The following is a 20,272-nucleotide window of genomic DNA, read 5'->3' on the forward strand; positions in this document are numbered from 1 at the left end:
ACAATGTGTTTTCCAGTTTTAATCAAATCTCTATTATTACTACTGAGTTAACAAACAATTACCAAATTAGGAACATTTTACCTCACATATATAAACCTTTTAAACTTTATCATTTTATCTCTATTATTATTATAACATTTTAAATTTGTTTCCAACAAGATATATATAAAGCCAAGCTAAAATAGTTCACAGAACAAGTCTATATATATATACATTGTCATTCTTTGAGTTGGTTCAAAAAATGGGTGTAGTGTGCTTGCACATGCACTCAGGTACTGGGTATGCAATCACATCTCTATCTCTCTTATTACTTCTTGGCTCAGGCTGTCCTCTAGATTTCCTATGCAGCATCCTCACTATACTTCCAAATTCTGCATCAGAAAGAGAGTTGTCTTCAAAGAAATGAATCATTGCTCGCTTATTGGGCTTTATGCATTTCCAATGACCTACATAGGCTCTGTGACCCTGACAATATAACAGAAAACATTAACTAGTTGCTGTTTTTTTAGCTTCATTTTCAATTAATGGTAAATTTCACTACTTATTACTTAATTACACCTGCATAAGCCGTCCCATGTTCCCTCCATGGGATGGTATAAACACATTGCTGCTTAAAGAAACAATGTAATCAATTGCAGCCATAGCAGAAGCTTTCTTGTTATAAGGTGCAAGTTCTCCTTCCTTCGCCAGCATTTCTAAAATTTGATATTCTGCTGCAAGTGGCTGCAATGCCTGAGAACCCCCAAATGGCTCGCCTCCTGCTACATATATGCGTGCACTTCTTGGGGCTCCTAAAGCCTTCAAAAGTCTGCAATAAGACAATTTTATTTAGTTTGCTGTAAACAAAGTCAAGTTCAGGCTTGTGGGTTTTTTAACCTTGCAATTTCTAATGCATTTAGAGGACATAAACCAGCGAGTCTTCTCTGAGTATGACTCATGTTTAGCCTTCCAGCAAGGTATTCTGGTTGAGCTTCACGAACTTCAGCTATGATATTGTCAAATTCTTGGCCTAAACCAGTAAGACATCCACTTCAGCTATGATTTTATCAATCATTTGCATAACCATTCCTCCATCGATGGTAAACACCTAAAATGAATTGAACGATTGCTGAGGAAAGCTGCATTTCTTGAAAGAGCAAGGAAGACTTAGTTGAAACTATAAAACAGTACCTGTCCAGTGATGAAACTGGCAGAAGGATGAAGTGCTAAGTATTCCACTAGTCCAGCAACTTCTTCTGGCTGCCCATATTGCCCTGTTACCACATTTCCAAACATAAGCATTTTCCAGTTACCTGTATCTCATTGTTTCCTGTGTAGTAAACAAACTTCAGAAATTTATGCAAAAGCGAAAGCCATCTTGAAGTAGAATGGTCATTTTCATATTTTTTTTGAATTAGGAATGTCTTTCATCCTTAACTTGGAAAAATGGAGGATGAGAAACTATTTTATTGCAAGAACAGTCCTACACTAAAAATGGTACACTGGTTGAACTATAGACCGGTGAGGAAAGTTGTTTGATTCACCCATGACAACAAGTATTCCGAGAAATAAAATTGTTTGTTTGGGCAGAAATATAATATTCAGTCAGTAAAAATTTGACTGTGCTCCCACCTAAAGGGATGGTTTCCAATATTTTCTTCTCAATATCTTCTCGACAATCAAATCAGAGGCAATAAACCCTGGAGCAACAGCATTTATCAACATGCAAATTAAAGGTGAGAAGAGAGCCTTAGAAGAAACCTGCAAACCCCATGAAAAGGTTATATTCATAAACAAGAGCAGACTAAGAACATAAAAGGGCAAGATAAAGAATAATATTACAAAAAAAATAAGGAGATCCAATTGATTTTCTAAAAGTTTCATACATAGACAAAAAATTATTCATTCCTATTTATCTACTAAACAGAAAGACTAAGAGCATATACTTGCTGACAACTTATTCAGTCTTTTCTTTGTCATTTTTGTACATAATATGCTCGAGCATCTAAAATATAATTTTAATGTTCACAGGCAGCCTCAGAGAATTTGCATTTAAGGTCCATGGAAGTAGAAGTTATAAGGTTCATCCAGGCAAAGAAGAAAGTTAAAACCAGTCACAGTGTCCCAACTCAATCACTAAAGGACATATCCAGGCAAAAAATTTGCAATAGTTTTTAAATTAGCCATACAGTTACCGTAAGTAATGCGCAAGTAATATCTAGATATGTGGAAATTCTGGGTAGAAAGATTACCTTTGCATTGTTGCAATGACGCATTGCTAAACCCCGACTCATTAAGAAGCTGGTTCAACAAATAATTAAAAAAAAAAATGCAAATAATGAATAAAGATTAAAGAGGACTTTCTTTTGAAAACGTATAAATTGGGGGGGGGGGGGGGGGCGGGAATGCGCCAAAACTGGTAAGAAATAGACGGAATACCTCCATTTCACATGGTTCTGCTTTGGTCTGGTTTATACCCTTCTCCATCGGGCTTCTCCCAAAACTCTTTCTCCTCTTTTGACACATTACCGGAAGCTCCTTGAGCGGGTAATGGCACCATTACACTCTTTGCTAGTCCAGGCTCATCTTCTCCATTTGCTGTAGAAAGAGAAGCTAAAAGAAACTGTGAATGAAGCTTGAAATAGAAATACCCAAAATAGAGAAAGAAAAGAATCAAGCATAACCAAGATCCTGAGCCTGCTCTGGTACGGTGTGCTCATCTCTGGTAGGGTGTGCTCCTCCATAAATTTTGTGTGACTTGACGGGATCTGGGCTCTGGCAGGACGTGCATGTCCGTACACTTTCACGGCCAGCATGATATTCACGGCCAGCATGATACCGTATTCGCCGGGGCAACGATTCCACGAAAATTGGTTTGGTTACAATGATTAAGTCGTGGAAATCGTTGGACACGCACGGCACCGCGGCGAATAGCGTATAATGCGGTGCGTGAAAATCTACGGCCAAGCACGTCCTGCCAGAGCACAGATCCCGTCAAATTCACACAAAATTTATTATTTTGAACCTTATGATTCTGAATCAGATGACAAAGCTGCAAAAGAAAGAGCTATGGACTTTGAGTTGGGGTGGTTAGTACTAGTATATGCATACCCACACTATTAAAATTGAAGAAAATGGAAAAACTTCATTCTGGTATTTTATCGATAGAAGACAGAGTTTATATATACAGAATTAGATGCTGGAAGCTTGTAGAAGCTTCGAGAGGAAAAAGAAAATATCAAATCCTAGTCAGCAATTAGTTACAACAGCTCATCTAACAAACTCACCCGATTAAACTCATGTAAGTATTGTGTATACTAGCATCCAATTACTGACCAAATATTTTTTTTTTTATCAGCAAAAATTCAAAGTATTTTAATAGATTAAACTAAAATTATTTGAATATCTCCTCATGGAAATTATCATTATCCTATTCTCTTTAAAACACTAGCAAATTTCTTAAACAAAATAATAGTTCAAACATCACCAACCATAGGTTCCATAAATTTAAGCAAACATAGTCAATATTGTTCTTAATAAAAAATATTGATATTATTATTCACAAATTTCACATTAATTAATATTTTTAATATTATTTTAAAATCATTGAATAAAAAATATCAATATTTTAATCTTACAAATGCAAACTCCTCTCTTAATTTTTCAACAATTATTTATCAATCGAAGTACATTTAAGCACTTTGACGAATATTAATACTTTTTACATTAAATTTTCTTCAAATTATGGACTATTTTCTTTTTTGAAAGTACAGCTAATAATGTATTTTATTTTATGAAAGTTCAGAATCCACTAACATGCAATTTAACTTGTAAAAATCAAAATTCATATTCTTTTAAAATATTAAGTAAATGTAATTGTAACGGTTGGATTATAATTTTATTCATAAACGCACTTTTCAGAAATAAATTTTATTTTCACATAAAATATAAATGTGCCAAAATTAAATGGCTGATGTTAATATGGTTAGGCTTAACATGAATTCGAATTATAATATACTTTTTATTTTTACAATATATGTTTTTCTCTAAAAAAGAAAAATTTAGGACCAAGTGGACCCATGTATCGGGTCGGGTGTTGCAAACCTTTCCTTCATTCACTACGTTCTTTTAGTTTTATTTTAAAAAAATAAATAACTAAATTAACTAACTCATTCTACTGGCTCAGATGTAACCTACCAAAGCGTAACCCAAAAAATCCCAAAGTAACTATTCATAAAATAAAAATCCACGTGTCAATAAAAAATGACACACTCAAATTGACCGTCGGGTTTTTGCTGACATGGCATACCCTCTATTTGATTTTTTTATTGAAAATGATATTATCTCATATTGATACAGGAATTTATTAGTAGAAAAATGTAGATAATTTTTTTAAATTGTATTAATTACTTTTTCTTAATTTGAATTAAAAATTGAAAGCAGTCTATCTTGTGGGAAGGAAAGAGTACTGGCTATTCTATTTTATTTTGTTTACCTTTGACTTTAAACTAAATTAATTAACACCGTTTGGATGAGGAAACTAAAATCCTGATACCCTTCTTTCTTCTTCCTCGACCATCCATCCAGCTTCCACGCATCTCTACTTCCCATCAGTATTTCATTTGCAAACAATAAGCTCTAAACCTCCAGATCTGCGTTGACCCCTAATCATCATTATCTTCGAGTTTTTTGCAGTTGCTCGTTGATTATTCTGTGCTCGATCCACTGCATTAGCAATGCCAGTGGCTGCTTTCTGCCATCTATTTCTTAAATCTCAGTGGCAATGTACATGTGCGTTGCGCTTTATTTTTGTTTTGTGAAATTTTAGCAACCATGTTCTAAATCTGGCGTAATGACAAGCATTAAGTATAAAGGGAAGATTCTGAGCAAATGGGTTTGCTTTTAATGCTTGTTGAGTGTAACTTAGAGATGAATTGATAGAATCTCTAAAACTGTATATAGGGATTCAGTCTTTGTTTGAGTGTTTGGTTGGTGGAAAAATTGGTATTTGCTGTCCAGTATTGATATCATTTGCAACTTTTGATTTGTTGTAGATTTTGATTTGTTGCATTTGCTGTATAAAGAAGGGGATGGACGAAACCTGTGAGTTCTGTTAATTTTTTTCTGGGGGCTTGGGTTAAGTTAACCCAGCTTGTTAAGTGGGATCTGTTTTTATATTATTTTATTAAAAACCCTAATAGAGTGACAATATTTCTAATAATTCCATGCTCATAATATTTGGCAACGGTCAAATTTCTCCGCCCCATTTCCTGTTTTAAAATTGAAATTTCAACACGTTTACAGGGTTAGAGTTTATATATTTCTGTTATTGTCAACAACAACAGCCTGACGACCTAAACGACATAACTGACAGCAATAAAGTATCCTAAAACGACAAATCCCCTTCCGCTACAGTCAGAAAATGGCGGAAAATATCAGCTTCCCCTCCATTAAACTGTCTGTCTCTCGTCCTCTCCATTTTATTGCCACCACAACTTCGGTTTCATTTTTTTTTCTGTATCGCTATCAATGGCAACAAAAGCATCGGAAACCGCCGTCCATTCAATTGATCCAAACAATGGTTTTTGCGAGGAAACCAGAACTTTTCACAGTCTACGACCACGTACTCCTCTGCCACCACTACATGAACCTTTCTCCATTACTCAACTCTCTCTGGCTCTCCTTCACTCCACCACCGCCGACCCAGCCGCCGTAACTTTTCTTGTGGACTCTAGCACTGGCGATTCTTTAACGCACGCTCAATTTATTGAACAGACTGAAACTCTCGCTCTCTCTCTCAAAGCTCTCTACCCGTTTTCTAGAAACGATGTCGCTTTCATTTTATGCCCTCCTTCACTTCATATTCCCATTCTCTACTATTCTCTCCTTTCTCTCGGTGTAACTGTCTCTCCTGCCAACCCACTCGGTTCTAACTCGGAGGTAACTCACCAAATCCAACTCAGCAAGCCAAAAATCGCATTCGCCACCTCCCAAACAGCTCACAAACTCCCTTCTCTCCCCCTCGGTACAGTCCTCATCGACTCGCCAGAATTCCTCTCCTTGTTGACCAAATCCAAACCCGCCGGCCGTTACCGATTCGAACCGGTTAAAGTGGACCAGTCTGATCCGGCAGCAATTCTTTATTCATCAGGAACCACAGGGAAAGTCAAAGGAGTATGTTTGACTCACCGGAACTTGATCGCGTTGATATCTGGGTTTTGTCATAATAGAGGCGAGTCTGACCCCAACGAACCGGAACCTCACCCAATAGCGCTGTTTACGTTGCCAATGTTTCATGTTTTTGGTTTCTTTATGTTGATAAGAGCTGCTGCGATGGGAGAGACTGTAGTGTTGATGGAAAGATTTGATTTTGAAGGAATGTTGAGAACCATTGAGAAGTATAAGGTTAATTACATGCCAGTTTCGCCGCCGTTGATTGTAGGGTTGGTGAAATCGGATTTAACTAAAAAATATGATCTGAGCTCGTTGTTACTGCTGGGAAGCGGCGGAGCTCCTTTGGGAAAGGATGTTGCCCATAGATTCAAAGAAAAATTTCCACAAGTGGAAATTGCAGAGGTAGGTCTCTTTATTCTTTACTTTTGGTTGACGTTCTTAATTCGCAGTAACCTGATGATTATTGTGAAAGAAGTTCAGCTTTTGAAATTTCTAAATTTTTTACTGTAAAACAAATGTTTAGGCATTGGTTAAACTTCAATTGGACCCATATTGATATTAAGATTTAATTGGAATTGTGTGAAACTTAATTTCTTGAAAGTTGGTTACTTTGCTTTTATGTTAGTTGAGGAAATGTTAATTTTCTTTCTTGTGCTAATTTGTCTTAGGGATATGGGTTGACTGAAACTGGAGGCGGGGCAGCAAGGATGTCAGAGCCAGAAGAGACCAAGATGCATGGTTCTGTTGGTCGTTTAGCTGAAAATATGGAAGCCAAGATTGTTGATCCTGTAACTGGAGAGGCGTTGCCTCCTGGCCAGAGAGGAGAGCTGTGGTTGCGAGGGCCAACGGTCATGAAAGGTAATGACTAATTCTTGGCTTGTTTTTACCTGCTTTCTTGTGTCCAGTGTTGTGCCTATCCTCGCTGAAAGCTTTAAACTAATTTAATACATGGGATGTTTTTTTAATTCTTGTGCTTACTTTGTAAGCTTGAAAATGTCTTGCACTTCTTGTTTAGCATCAGAGAATTAAATGGTAGATGCATATCTGCTTTTTGATAAGCACATCGGTGAAAAGTGATAGTACTTGATTTGTTAAATTCATTCTGTCGGGCCAATATATACTGCAAGCAGCAATTTGAGTATTGCGTTTGCTTTGTTGAGGTAGCTCTATGCAATGGTATGATCAATTATGTGTATTTGTTCTTGACTGTAAATGCAATAGGTAGCCTCTGCTATTGCCTCTCCTGCTCATATAACCTCAGCTAAGGTGGTCTTTTTCTCATAAGTTTTCTGATTTGAATCGGTTCTAATTCTACTTTAGAAAAATTTGCACAATCCTTGTTACAGTTTTTGACTACATCTAATCTACCATGTTTATACATAATATATGTCACACTGTTTAAGATGAAGTAGAGATTGATGCATGCCTCCATCTAAATGATATAAATTAAAGGAAAGATGGAAAATTAAATACCAAGACAAAGAGTTAATTGTTTTTCTTTTTTATTGGTGATTGTGTGGAAAATTTAATTTCGCACTTTTAATGTCTTGACACTACTTCTTTCTGGCTACTTAATTATATTTTCAAACCGTTCCACTCAAATCTGTGTGTTAAAGATGAAAGCTTGTTTCTTTATGAGCCAGATGGTGTTAATGCAGGTTATGTAGGAGATGAGAAGGCAACTGCCGAAACCTTGGACTCAGAGGGTTGGTTAAAGACTGGAGATCTTTGTTATTTTGATTCTCATGGTTTCCTCTATATTGTTGATAGGTTAAAGGAACTGATAAAATACAAGGCATATCAGGTGATTGAATTGCCCTTGACCTTTGTGGCCTAATCTTGACTAGCTATAGACTTCATGATTGTAAATTATTTAACTCCTTTATAAAATTATCTTATAACTTGCAGGTGCCCCCAGCTGAGTTGGAACAGTTACTTCAGTCCAATCCTGAAATTGCTGATGCTGCTGTAGTTCCGTGAGTATCTAGCCATCTTATCGGCTGAACATTTTTCTACGTCATAGATTTCTGCATTCTGTCAATTTCTCACAGGCATTTTGCTCAGGACTTCACGAGCTAACTAGTTTTTCTAAGCTTACAAAGTGGTATTTCTCGTATGATAAGTCATAAATTCTTCCCCAGATTTCTGGAATTAGCTGTGAGAATGTGCAATCTTCACTCTTCCTCTTTAGATAGATGTGCTATTACAATAATCTTGGCCGTAATATACATTTTTGGCCGTAATATTAATAATAGCAAGAAGATTCACACCAATAAGGAAAAACTGTTTATGTCGAATCAAGGGCAATACCTTGAGGGTCCAAGAATATGAAAGAATACTGGTGTCCTAGTTTCCCATTGAATTAGCCTGTTAATTAAATTTCATTAGCTTTGTGCATATTTTGTTTGCTTGTGAAGAGCTAACAGGTGTTCTTGTTTCATTGACTCATGATATCTGGAAGCAGATATCCTGATGAAGATGCAGGTCAAATTCCCATGGCCTATATAGTGAGGAAACCAGGAAGAAATATTACTGAAGCTCAAGTTATGGATTTCATTGCAAAACAGGCACGCTTCTCATTACTTAAGTATAACATTTTTCAGCTAAAGTGATGCCCTTATTGTAAAGCAGCTAACAATAACCATGGCCTCAAGTTGCTAGCCAAATTAGTAGTTATTCTTCATTGGCGAGATTTTGAATTCTCCGAAAATGTTATTCAGCCATTTGCATTTGCAGGTTGCACCATACAAGAAGATAAGGCGAGTTGCTTTCATCGATTCTATTCCAAAATCTCCAGCTGGAAAGATTCTGAGACGCGAGCTGGTTATTCATGCTGTCTCTGGTGGTGCATCCAAATTATGATCCATACGATTAGGTTCCAACAACAGACATGTCAAAAACTTGGCCGTACAGAAAAATTAATATCAGAATCTTCACCATTACTGGTTGCAGTTAAACAACCGGCTAGCTGCTGCGGAGGTTTATTAAGTACAGTTGCAATCTGTAATATAGTTATTCTTTGGGGTTAAAAGCTTGCCTGTGTATTATACAATTAAATGATACTCTCTGCTATTGGTGGAGAGCTGTTTCTGCTAGATAAATCTTTGATTGTGCAGGCTCAAGATCAGGTTTGGTCAATTATGATGTCTATTAATAGCTCACAAGTCAAAGAGAAAAAAAGAAAATCAATCCTGTTTTGATTACAATGAAAACAAATGATTCTATTATTCAAATTAAGAAATTATTTAGATCCCATGGAAGATAATATCAATTACTATTTATGGCAACATCGATGGTGGAACCGGCTTGGTACAATTCAAAATTGAAGAAGATTTTTTTGAGTAGTAGATTTTGCAGGCTTCTTTTCTTTGCTGAAGATAAGCAAAGGTAAAAGATAGAAGAACAAGAATTGACAAATGTACGAGATTTCAAACCTAGTGGAACAACAGTAACTAAAAAGGCCAACCAGAAAGAATGCAGTTAAGAATTTGGTTAGGGTAAATACTACTGAATTCAAAAAAAAAAGAAAAAAATGTTTTTAATTTTGACATATATACAATGTGAAAGTGGGAAAGGAATAAAAGAAAAATAGAAAAAAGAAAAAGACGTAAGAGTTGAAAAGCAAAGATGATGTTGGTTGGTGGAACAACCCTCAACCTATATTTGTTGAGGTGTAACTGTGTTTTTAAGAATAAAACAACTGCTGCTTTTGACTAAGAAACCCTACTTGTTTTGTTCGGAACTCTTTCAATGTTGCCTTAAATAAGCTGTGAGGTCGCCCTTTAAAATATCATCAATCATTAAATATTTGAATGGATTAGGAAATTAGGTCTAATCTTAATTAATATATATTTTTTAATTTTTAAAAAAGTAGTAGTCTTTTTGTCTTATATTTTTTTTTTTTCTTCTTATTCTTATGGATAAATGGATTAGAACTGACTAGGATATGAGATTTGGTTCCTCTAATAAAATCTGCCAATTGCATACTTCATTTTTTTGTACACCACAGTCCTGTAATTGTCGTCAAGTGGATGAAAGTGACAAACTCTGAAAAGATGGCTTTGATAATAGCTGGGAACCTTCAAATATCATTTCATGGGCCTATCACGGCCCATTTATGATTGTGATCGAACTGAATCACGCAATTAATAATATCAAGAGTTTAAGCGAGTTTTGAAGATCCTGCACATGGTAGAAAGCTCCTCTATAATATAGAAAAACAAGTACGATAGGACAATCCCTCTGGCTCTGGCTAAGAATCAACCATGTCTTTTGCACATAGTTGATAATGATATAACCAAAATAGAGAACCCAAGAAACTTCCCAACAGCCATAAAACTGACTCCATTTATTGAAAAAACTTGTGTTATTCTTGGTTCCTATGAAGAAGCTCTTTAACCATAATCAACAGATTTACGAGAATCCAGTAATTGCAATCTCACCTGAACATGCTATTCATTGCTTCATGCGCAGCTTTCCTTCCTGCTTTCTAATGATTTATTGGTTTTAATTAACAACTTGTTTATGTTTGTTTGCTCAGCATTTGAAGACTTTTTAAACTTAATTCTTATGGCAAATGTTGCTACTATATGACAGATTTCCTCCATAGCTCAGCTAGTCGGGATAATCATTTGCCTACATGCGGCAGCAAAGACCACACATAGAGCTCAAAGTGTTGCATCAGTTGCTACCAAATGGCATTCTTTAGTTACTTGCACCTCCAGCGATGTAGGAATGGCAGCTAATAGTGGAAATTTGCAGGCTGCCAATGTGGCCAGCTTACTTCGTGTAAATTACTCAGAAAGTGATCTTGAATCGGTTGACTATGTGCCAATACCTGCATACGCACAATCAACTTCTTCATATCACAAGAGACAAGCTTTTGGTATGCAAAAATGTTTTCTTATCTCTTTTATTTTATTTTCTCCGTTGCAAATTATGTTGTAAGTTACATTTTCAAGTGATTGAATGCTCCTAAAGGGTTCTTGCTTGAGTGCGTTTTAGATAAATTAATCTCAAAGCATGTGATATAATCTACTGAATATTAAATTAGATTGTACTGGATGACTTGATCACACTCGCTGGTCGTTTATCATATTGCTTTTACAAAGTCAAATACAGCTTGCTCTTATGTAGGATGCTTATTTTGATGTTCCAGAAGAACCATTGTAGTTCAGATTTCCATTTTCCTTCTATGAATATCCTTTGCATGGGAAAACGGGAAGAGTAACATTGATCTCAGACTATTATGTTTCATTTTTTGTTTGTGTTGGTTGCATGACATGTTATCTTCTTAAAAAAAAGCAGCTTATTAATTGAAGGTTGTTTCTGTTCTGCAGTAACATATTTGCAGTCCAACCCTGGCGGTTTTTCTGTTTTTGGATGGAGAATTGACCGGACACTCATCAACACCATCTTCTTTCTTGAGATCTCACTTGTGCTTTTTGTACTTGGGAAGACAATAACTTGCACTTAAAATTAGAAAGGAAAAAAATTGCAAACCCTCCTATCTGTGATTTTCTGCTTTCATTTAGGTATGGGTTGTTACATGTATTGGTTAGTTCAATTAGCATGTATGTTTAGGCATTATTAGATTGTTGGCAAAGGATGTTGATGATGCATCATTCGCGTTATTTGTAAAACCTGTATACAGTAAGCTGTTCTTTGATGGTACCTCACATTAAAAAGTTTGCAACTTCACTAGTAATAATAACGACGGAATGAAAATAGAAATAGGCCTTCGTCTGCTTCAATTTTAATCATTAATAATAAAAAGATGTTGCTTTTGCCGAATTGTAAACTTCAATGACTCTTTTTTTCAAATTTTCTTTTAATTAAAGTTTGATATAAATGAATTCAAAATATGAGATTCATTTGTATAAAATGATTGAATTTATATGATTCTGTATAAAATAAATTCTGAAAATTTATTTATTTTTATTTCTTAAAACATCTTTAAAATAATAATTTCACAAAAATAAATAATAATAGCAACTATATTTATGTTATATGCTATATAAAATTATTGCATTTAATTTAGCTAGAAATATATATTTAACTTGAATCTATTTTCTTAATGCGAAAAAAGCTAAAAAATTATAAAATAAAAGATTAAAAATATTAAAATAAAAAAACACAATAATCATTTAAAAAATTTATTACAGTCAAATGATAAAATAAATAAATTAAATAAGTAAAAAAATAAAAATTTGACTTTATAGAAGAAGAGATAATTTTGTCGTAAGTTGTTAAATATTTTACTTTTTATTAGTATACATTAATTTAATTTCATAAAATCGAATTAATTTCCATTTTTCTTTCATTCCAAAACCAAAAATAGAAATTTCTAAACGATCTAATTCACTAATTCACTTTTGCCAAAAGGATCAATACGAGAATTTCATACCACAAAAAGCTGACCATTAAATCAATGCTCAAGAATTTTCCAATTCACAACCGCACGGATACCTTCCTCCAACATATATTATTTCTGTTCATCACGAGTATGGATCCACAGCCATACATGATTCATCCAATAAGAAAGAAAAGGATACAGAAAAAATATTTTACAAAAGGAGATATATATCTATATAATCTATACACAGCAATCAAGTAGATGTTCAAAATTGGTCTTCGCACTATTAACATGATGTCCCAGTGGACCCTTTGATTTACTTCTGTATAAATCATCTTCCTACGATGCATGACTGCAAACATGATCCCAGAACAAACTGAGAAATTCATGATAAAGATCTCCTGGATTCAACAATCAATGCTGACAAATTTCAAAGGTGAGAGAGTACATATTGAAGTATTGGTTGTTACCTCCAATCACCTTTGAGAAGAGAAGCATATATGAGATAACTAATCGAGGAAGAAAACTTGAAGACAGCCAGAAAGTGCACATTCCTAATTGAACATAACAAAGAGGAATTTATTTATCTTTATACACATTACGCACTCAGGTAAGAGTAAAACTTACTAACAATATCCACAAAGGGGAATACCGCCCACATACCAGCTGAATACTTGATCCAATACAAAGTCTACAATATAGCAGCAGTTCTGGTTACCTTCAACAAAGGACCTTAGAGTTCTCAGTTCAAATGGTGGGAGCGGAGTTAAAATCTAATCAAATAAATAGATAGCTAAAGACAACAGAACACTTGTACGTATGCCCCCATACACACAGAAAAATGGTGACAACGCCTTACTAAAAGAAATATTGATCAGGCATCAAATCATTTTTACAGGAATGCAAAATTCCCCAAGTTCACAACGATGCATATTTTGTCAGAAATAGTGCAATGATTCTTTGTCTTATGACAGGATGATCACAAGTAGGGTTGATAACAGTGGAACAGACCCATAAATGTCCTAGCTCCCTAAGGTCACTTCTTGTTCTTGCACTTGCGAATGATATTTAAATAAATAAGTTTCAAGGTATGAAAGAAGTGATTCTAATTTCAAGTGTCTTAGAAAGCTAGTCATGATTTCTGATTGAAAGCAAGAAGAAGCATGTATAATTCAAGATTGAAGCATATTCTCCTACTTTCTCATAAACAACAAGATAGCTGAAAAGATAATGCTGATGAAATGTTGAATGATATGCCTAAATTGGCTTCAAAACACCACTTGCAAGAAAACCAGATACTTGGTTACCATTAAAAATATCGAGTACCTTACAGGTGCAACGGTTTCCGACCTTTCGACTGAAAAGCATCAATGATGTTCTTCCTTTGTCGCAAAGAGTTCCTCTTGCAGACAAAAAAATTATTAAAGGGAAAATAGTGAAACAGCAGTTTGTTACAGAAGAAAAGAGAACTTCAAACATTAAGGTGAGTAGGCTGAATTATTTACACCAATTTGAACTCGAGCTGATTCAAGAAGAACTGAAGATGACTGTTAAAGCACCTTACACCTTACAAGTTCAGGGAGGCTACAGAGGATCATTACAAAGAAAGATATGTATCCCATTGGATTGTCTGAATCAATCTCTTTCTTTTGAAAGAGACAATCCTGAACAGAAAAATAATGCCAAGAGAGTAAAAAAGGTCAACAGTCAAGATCTTCAACTCAGAGATTAAAAGATAATTACAAACACATATCTCCAAGAGGAATACAAGCACCAGATTATTCAAATCCACCAGCCTCGATGAGCCTCACTCTTTCCCCGTTGCTCCACCAAAAATGATTCTGAGCTTCTCAGATACCCAAGTGCTGTAGAGTAATTTGCCACTTCTAGTAGAACAGCTTCTACATCTTCCTTGCATACTGAGGGGGGAAAGTAGGCATGAACTCTTTTTCCTTGGGAAGTGGAACCTCACTAAACCATGGATGATTGAGGGCTGCATCAGCAGTTATTCGCTGCAGTAGCAAAAACAACATTAATATGTATAACAATCATGCAACTTGAAACAGTATATAGTTTTACTACTTGAGACATGGACCATACCTTTTCTGGGTCATAAGATAGAAGCTTGTTTAACAAGTCAAATCCCAAATCGGAGAGAACTGGAGATCCTGTGAAAGATGTGGCAGGAAACTTCTTCCGCAACAAATTATGCCTGAAAAGGATAGCATACTTATTGTTAAAACATGGACAATAATCTTAAGAAGATTAACAAACAAACAAGATGAGAGATGATGTGACATAAATGGGTACTCACGGCTGCTTCACAAAATTTGCTTTAGACCCCGGCAATTTAGAAAAACCAGGCCAACTTGCCTCGCTCGGTGTGCCGAGAACTCTGAAAATCTGCAATTATTTATTTCAAACATTTTACCACTAGAAAGATTAGAGAGGGGAAAATAAATGTGGATAAAACAAGAGTACAGAGCCAGTATAGTTGATAATTACCTTGGCAAGTTGATCGATTTCACTTTTTCCTTTGAATGATGGGTCTTTACCCAACAGTTCAGCCATTATACAACCCACAGACCACATGTCAATGGCTGTAGAATATTGCTTTGCTCCCAACAGTAGTTCAGGGGCCCTGCAAAGTAAACAGTACATGAGCACAGAATTCCTAGTTGCTTCCAATGTTGGAATTTCACAAGATAATTATATAAAATAGCAAACATAGCAAACAACTATATAAAATTTATCTCACCTGTACCACAATGTAACCACAAGAGAAGTATATGGCTTCAATGGGCTCCCATATCGGCGTGACATGCCAAAGTCACATATTTTTAACTCCCCTTGATTGTTCAAAAGAAGATTTGATGTCTTCAAATCCCTGTGAAGCACCCAGTTGTCATGCAGATACTTGACACCTTCCAACAACTGTAACATCAAGCATTTGACCTCGCTTGTACTAAAGGGCTGCTTCATCACCTGCATAAGCCCCTTGAGGTCATGTTCCATGTACTCCATCACCATAAAAACACCATCAAGGCCACTCATGACAACTTCTTCAATATTTACAATTGAGGGGTGATGAAAAGAAGCAAGAATATTAATTTCCCTCAGAGATGACAAGGGAAAGCCGTAATCCTCTAAGTTCCTGTCTCCTCCGACATCCATCTTTACTTTCTTCAATGCCACAAATTTTCCAGTCTTCTTATCCTTGGCTTTGTATACTTTACCGTATGTGCCTTCATTAATTTCATGAAGTTTCTCATACTCATATACACTTCTAGAAGTCTGGGGCATATTTACACCTTTCTGAGTAGTACAATTAGGCTCTTCAACCTCACCTAAACTATCTTGTATCTGGTTAAGAAAACCATTTTCATCCTGGATCCCACCATTATCCATTTTGGAATCATGATCTTCCAACTTGTTTCCAAAATCTTCATCTTCACAGACAGATACTGAACAGGAATCTCGTTGGCTGGAGCCAGATGATTTCAATCTATCTCGAGGAATGCCTTCATCATCAGACAAATTCACATCCCTGGGAGAATCACTCTCAGATGCCCACCGTGACATGGATATGTTCCGTGCTTCAGCAAACTCTTCCTCCTCGTCTTGCCCATCAACCCCATACTTCTCTAGAGGAGATGGAGAGGACAAAATTGCTGGAGACTTGGACCAGGACTCAGGAGCAGATCCTCCTGCCACACGTGTCTCTTCTGACACAAGCTCCAAACTCATAACTGGGACAGCATACTTTGCAGCACCTGCATCCGTTGCATCATTTAGCCCCTTGACAGAAGCACTTGGCGGAGATTGAGAATGAATCGCAGTAGTTGCCGGTAAAACACTATTCTTCAATGCTACTTTGTCCTCCAAGTCCCATATAATAGGGGAAAACTTCCTTCTCTTCTCTGGAGGCAACTGGATTCCATCATCATTCCTCGGTATCTCTCCATCCTCCAACCTTGAGGAATGATCAATGACGTTTCCCTCTTGAAAATAACCCAATATTCCCTCTGCATCTCTACAACTAAGCCCAGTTCTTCGAAAGTAAAAATTTGAAGCATCTGACGAGCTATGGTAGCCATTCTTATATACCACACCATGCTCAACAGAACCATTCCTATTGCGATCAAAGTATTTATTGAAGCGACCATTGTAACCTCTTCTCCTTGAAACATCAACACGCCCTGCCGCCATATTAATAAAGAAACCACAATTTCTTCTCAATCAAAATTCAAGCTCAAATGAATAAAGCACAAACCCACAGATAACCAAACCCCAAACCAAAGAATGAAAAATTTTATTGTCACTTCTCCTTTCTTTTTTTTTTTTCAAAAGTAATCCCAATCAAACCCTAGAAATTAGCAAGATATTACAGATTTGTTTTAGCAAACAAACAAAAATATTAACAAAGAGTAAACTCAACCAGATTCAGCGATAACCAGAGAGAGGAAAAAAGCAATCGATTCAACGCAAAAATCAAAATTGAAAACCCTAGACCATGAATTCTGTGCTCTAGGCCGTCTGTCCTCGACAAGACACAAGAACTGAATGGCCTTACCGGAAGGAAAAAGACAGATCGAAGATATACGGAGGCGCTTTAATCGCAGATGAGGGCCGCAGATATTAAGACATGCGAAGAAGAAGATAAAAGAAAACGATGGAAACGAAACGAAGGTGCTTAGAAAGCCTTTTCTTTTCTTATGTTTCCGTGTGCAGGGTTATTCCGCGTTTCGAATAGTCATATATGGCACATAGAGTCGGTTACCCGTTTTTTAACATACAGTTGGCGGTCATCAGTTTCTCTCGTTCTCTTATTTTACATTTTACTCCCCAGATTTTTATTGTCTTCTTTTCAACTCCTAGGGCCTGCTTGTGGCAGCTAAAAAGGCCCAATGGGAAGGCAACATCAAGGGCCCAGAGGCCTCTTTGATCGTGCAATTGAGGTTTTGGATTTTTCCTTCCGTCTACTGTAGATATATTGGCCAAAAGCCTGGATACAAAACCCACATGGAGTGATAACGCCCAGCCCAAAAGAACTGGGGTGGTTTGCTAGACACTGGTAGAGCAGTGTAAATTGATCAAGATGGCACCGATTGCCTTTCATCTAACAAACTACACCTCTCGAGGCAGGCACAAGTTTCAAAGTCAAGCTTAATATCCCTTCCCTTTATCAACAACTTGCGTCACGTTTGATCAAATGTTGCGCACATACATCCATGTCCTTCACAACGATAACTCTCTATGCATTTATCCATTTAGTCTGGTCTTTCCCTTTATATATTTCAATCTTTCCTTTGCAGGCTCACACCTTAAAATAGAAAGAAGCATTACAAGCGAAAAGACAAGAAACGATGGTAGCGGTTGGTCAATATGATTACTATGCACCGCCAGGCAAGAATATTGGTTCTGGTGCTGGTGCTGGTGCTAGTGCAATAGCTGCCTATGATGCTCCCGAAGGAGTGGAGATTCGTGGCCGGTATGACGGAGAGTTTGATAAGATTCTTACCCGGGACGCCTTGCAATTCGTTGCAGATTTGCAGCGAGAGTTTAGAAACCGCATCAAGTTTGCAATGGAGTGTCGTAAGGAAGCCAAGAGGAGATACAATGAAGGAGCATTACCAGGCTTTGATCCAGCAACGAGGTATATAAGGGAAGGGGATTGGACTTGTGCCCCTGTCCCTCCAGCTGTGTCTGATCGGACGGTGGAGATTACCGGGCCAGTGGAGAGGAAAATGATCATCAATGCACTCAACTCAGGAGCTAAAGTTTTCATGGTAAGTGTATTTAACGGTTAGTACTTCAATTCAGTTCTTGAATTGTGCAAGCCTTTGAAAATAATAGTTGTCATTTTAATAATAGGCTGACTTTGAAGATGCACTTTCTCCAAGTTGGGAGAACCTGATGAGGGGACATGTTAACTTGAGGGATGCTGTTGATGGGACTATAACCTACCATGATAAGGCTAGAAACAGAGTTTACAAGCTTAATGATCAAATAGCTAAGCTCTTTGTCCGTCCACGAGGCTGGCATCTACCTGAATCTCACATTCTCATTGATGGAGAACCCGCAACTGGTTGCCTTGTGGATTTCGGTCTTTATTTTTACCACAACTATGCTGCATTTCGCAGGACACAAGGTGCAGGCTATGGTCCTTTCTTCTATCTCCCTAAAATGGAGCACTCAAGGTATAAGTCTTTTTTACTTCTCCTGAAAAAGAGAAATTCAAATAATAAGTTTAAGCAATTTTGTTATTTAATATTGCAGGGAAGCTAAGATATGGAACTGTGTGTTTGAGAGAGCTGAGAAGATGGCAGGAATAGAAAGAGGAAGTATTAGAGCTACTGTTCTAATTGAAACACTTCCAGCTGTTTTTCAAATGAATGAAATCCTCTATGAATTAAGAGATCACTCTGTTGGCTTGAATTGTGGAAGATGGGATTATATTTTCAGCTATGTCAAGACATTCCAGGCTCACCTGGATCGCCTGTTACCCGATAGGGTTCAAGTTGGCATGACCCAACATTTCATGAAGAGTTACTCTGATCTCCTCATTTGGACATGCCACAGGCGTGGTGTGCATGCCATGGGTGGCATGGTATGTTCAATTTATCTTCTAAAATCATATTCAACATGAAAAAGAGAGCTCATTCTTAATTTTGTAACAGGCAGCACAAATTCCAATTAGAGATGATAAAGAAGCAAATGAAGCAGCACTAGAATTGGTAAGAAAGGACAAGCTAAGAGAGGTTAAAGCAGGGCATGATGGAACATGGGCAGCACACCCAGGACTTATCCCAGCATGCATGGAAGTATTCACAAACAACATGGGAAATGCTCCAAACCAAATTCAAGCCAAGAAAAGAGAAGATGCTGCAAATATAACAGAGGAAGACCTATTACAAAGGCCTCGAGGAGTTCGAACAATGGAAGGTCTTCGCCTAAACACTAGAGTTGGAATCCAGTACTTAGCAGCCTGGCTTACTGGAACAGGCTCAGTGCCTCTTTACAATCTTATGGAAGATGCTGCCACTGCTGAAATTAGCAGGGTCCAAAATTGGCAATGGATTAAGTATGGAGTGGAGTTGGATGGAGATGGACTGGGAGTGAAGGTGACAAATGATCTTTTTGGAAGAGTTGTAGAAGAAGAAATGGCTAGGATTGAAAGGGAAGTTGGAAAAGAGAAATTCAAGAAAGGAATGTATAAGGAGGCTTGCAAGATCTTCACTAGGCAATGCACAGCTAAAACGCTGGATGATTTTCTCACCTTAGATGCATATAACAATATTGTTAGATATCACCCCAAGGGATCATCTAAGCTTTAAATAAATTTCATGTGTTGCCTATTATCAGTTCTGGTATTGGGAGTTCGTCTTTGTTTTATTAATAACACTCCCCTGTGATTTCACTTTTGTTTGAATTCAAGTTCTAATTGAAAGCATATGAAACCCCAAATCAGAAGCTACTGGTTCAATAATGCAAATTTCATGTGAAAGTTCAAAAATTGATGCGCAATATTGAGAAACCGATAACTATTTAGATTGTCCAATCCTCCTCTTTAAGCTATAAACAGTTAAAACACAGAAACGGCAGAAAATGAACAAAAGCTGAGCTAAACAAATTGGAACCATGCCTGAACGATGAACCCAAAATGTTACTTCTGAGTACGTATTTAATATTTTAATTTCTGGCTTGCGCCGAGTGATATACTGTGGAAATCGGGTGAACGACAGCACATAAAGAACTCGTCGT

General features: G+C 36.7%; 5 protein-coding genes across 16 annotated transcripts; 3 read left to right on the forward strand and 2 right to left on the reverse strand.

Moving 5' to 3' along the window:
• Positions 1-91: 91 nt before the first annotated feature.
• Positions 92-3,140, reverse strand: LOC105640227 (O-fucosyltransferase 37). Of its 9 annotated transcripts, none has more exons than XM_089715634.1 (7): positions 2,419-3,134; positions 2,232-2,280; positions 1,612-1,679; positions 1,171-1,253; positions 877-1,087; positions 559-808; positions 92-465 (listed from the first exon to the last, which is right to left on the reverse strand). In XM_089715634.1, the coding sequence occupies exons 5-7, from the start codon at positions 936-938 to the stop codon at positions 235-237; spliced, it is 543 nt and encodes a 180-aa protein (XP_089571760.1). In that variant the 5' UTR covers positions 939-1,087; positions 1,171-1,253; positions 1,612-1,679; positions 2,232-2,280; positions 2,419-3,134; the 3' UTR covers positions 92-234. The 9 variants fall into 9 exon arrangements, with proteins under 9 accessions (XP_089571760.1, XP_089571759.1, XP_089571761.1 ...); XM_089715633.1 differs by having other exon boundaries at positions 1,612-1,740; XM_089715635.1 differs by having other exon boundaries at positions 1,171-2,280; positions 2,419-2,577; positions 2,664-3,134.
• Positions 3,141-5,319: 2,179 nt separating this feature from the next.
• On the forward strand, positions 5,320-9,275 carry LOC105640228 (AMP-dependent synthetase and ligase family protein). The gene is made up of 6 exons (XM_012224488.4): positions 5,320-6,555; positions 6,822-7,011; positions 7,812-7,957; positions 8,062-8,129; positions 8,618-8,720; positions 8,890-9,275. The coding sequence occupies exons 1-6, from the start codon at positions 5,509-5,511 to the stop codon at positions 9,013-9,015; spliced, it is 1,680 nt and encodes a 559-aa protein (XP_012079878.1). The 5' UTR covers positions 5,320-5,508; the 3' UTR covers positions 9,016-9,275.
• Positions 9,276-10,185: 910 nt separating this feature from the next.
• Positions 10,186-11,929, forward strand: LOC110010192 (uncharacterized). The gene is made up of 3 exons (XM_020681942.3): positions 10,186-10,579; positions 10,750-11,038; positions 11,493-11,929. The coding sequence occupies exons 1-3, from the start codon at positions 10,535-10,537 to the stop codon at positions 11,627-11,629; spliced, it is 471 nt and encodes a 156-aa protein (XP_020537601.1). The 5' UTR covers positions 10,186-10,534; the 3' UTR covers positions 11,630-11,929.
• Positions 11,930-12,575: 646 nt separating this feature from the next.
• Positions 12,576-17,251, reverse strand: LOC105640229 (cyclin-dependent kinase G-2). 4 transcript variants are annotated; one of them, XR_016318540.1, is made up of 9 exons: positions 15,267-17,251; positions 15,014-15,149; positions 14,823-14,911; positions 14,609-14,720; positions 14,283-14,520; positions 13,835-14,172; positions 13,172-13,226; positions 12,979-13,062; positions 12,576-12,860 (listed from the first exon to the last, which is right to left on the reverse strand). XR_016318540.1 is itself a non-coding variant. In XM_089715671.1 (5 exons), the coding sequence occupies exons 1-5, from the start codon at positions 16,715-16,717 to the stop codon at positions 14,410-14,412; spliced, it is 1,899 nt and encodes a 632-aa protein (XP_089571797.1). In that variant the 5' UTR covers positions 16,718-17,251; the 3' UTR covers positions 12,576-14,409. The 4 variants fall into 4 exon arrangements, 1 of the variants encoding a protein (XP_089571797.1); XR_016318538.1 differs by having other exon boundaries at positions 13,835-14,520; XR_016318539.1 differs by having other exon boundaries at positions 12,576-12,884; positions 13,835-14,520.
• A 565-nt stretch (positions 17,252-17,816) lies between these two features.
• Positions 17,817-19,940, forward strand: MLS (malate synthase). Its single transcript, XM_012224494.4, has 4 exons — positions 17,817-18,297; positions 18,383-18,708; positions 18,788-19,118; positions 19,189-19,940. The coding sequence occupies exons 1-4, from the start codon at positions 17,875-17,877 to the stop codon at positions 19,843-19,845; spliced, it is 1,737 nt and encodes a 578-aa protein (XP_012079884.1). The 5' UTR covers positions 17,817-17,874; the 3' UTR covers positions 19,846-19,940.
• Positions 19,941-20,272: the final 332 nt, after the last annotated feature.

The sequence above is a fragment of the Jatropha curcas genome, chromosome 10 (assembly GCF_041381405.1).
Source record: "Jatropha curcas cultivar XTBG-Jc1 chromosome 10, XTBG_Jcur_1.0, whole genome shotgun sequence".
NCBI lineage: Eukaryota > Viridiplantae > Streptophyta > Magnoliopsida > Malpighiales > Euphorbiaceae > Jatropha > Jatropha curcas.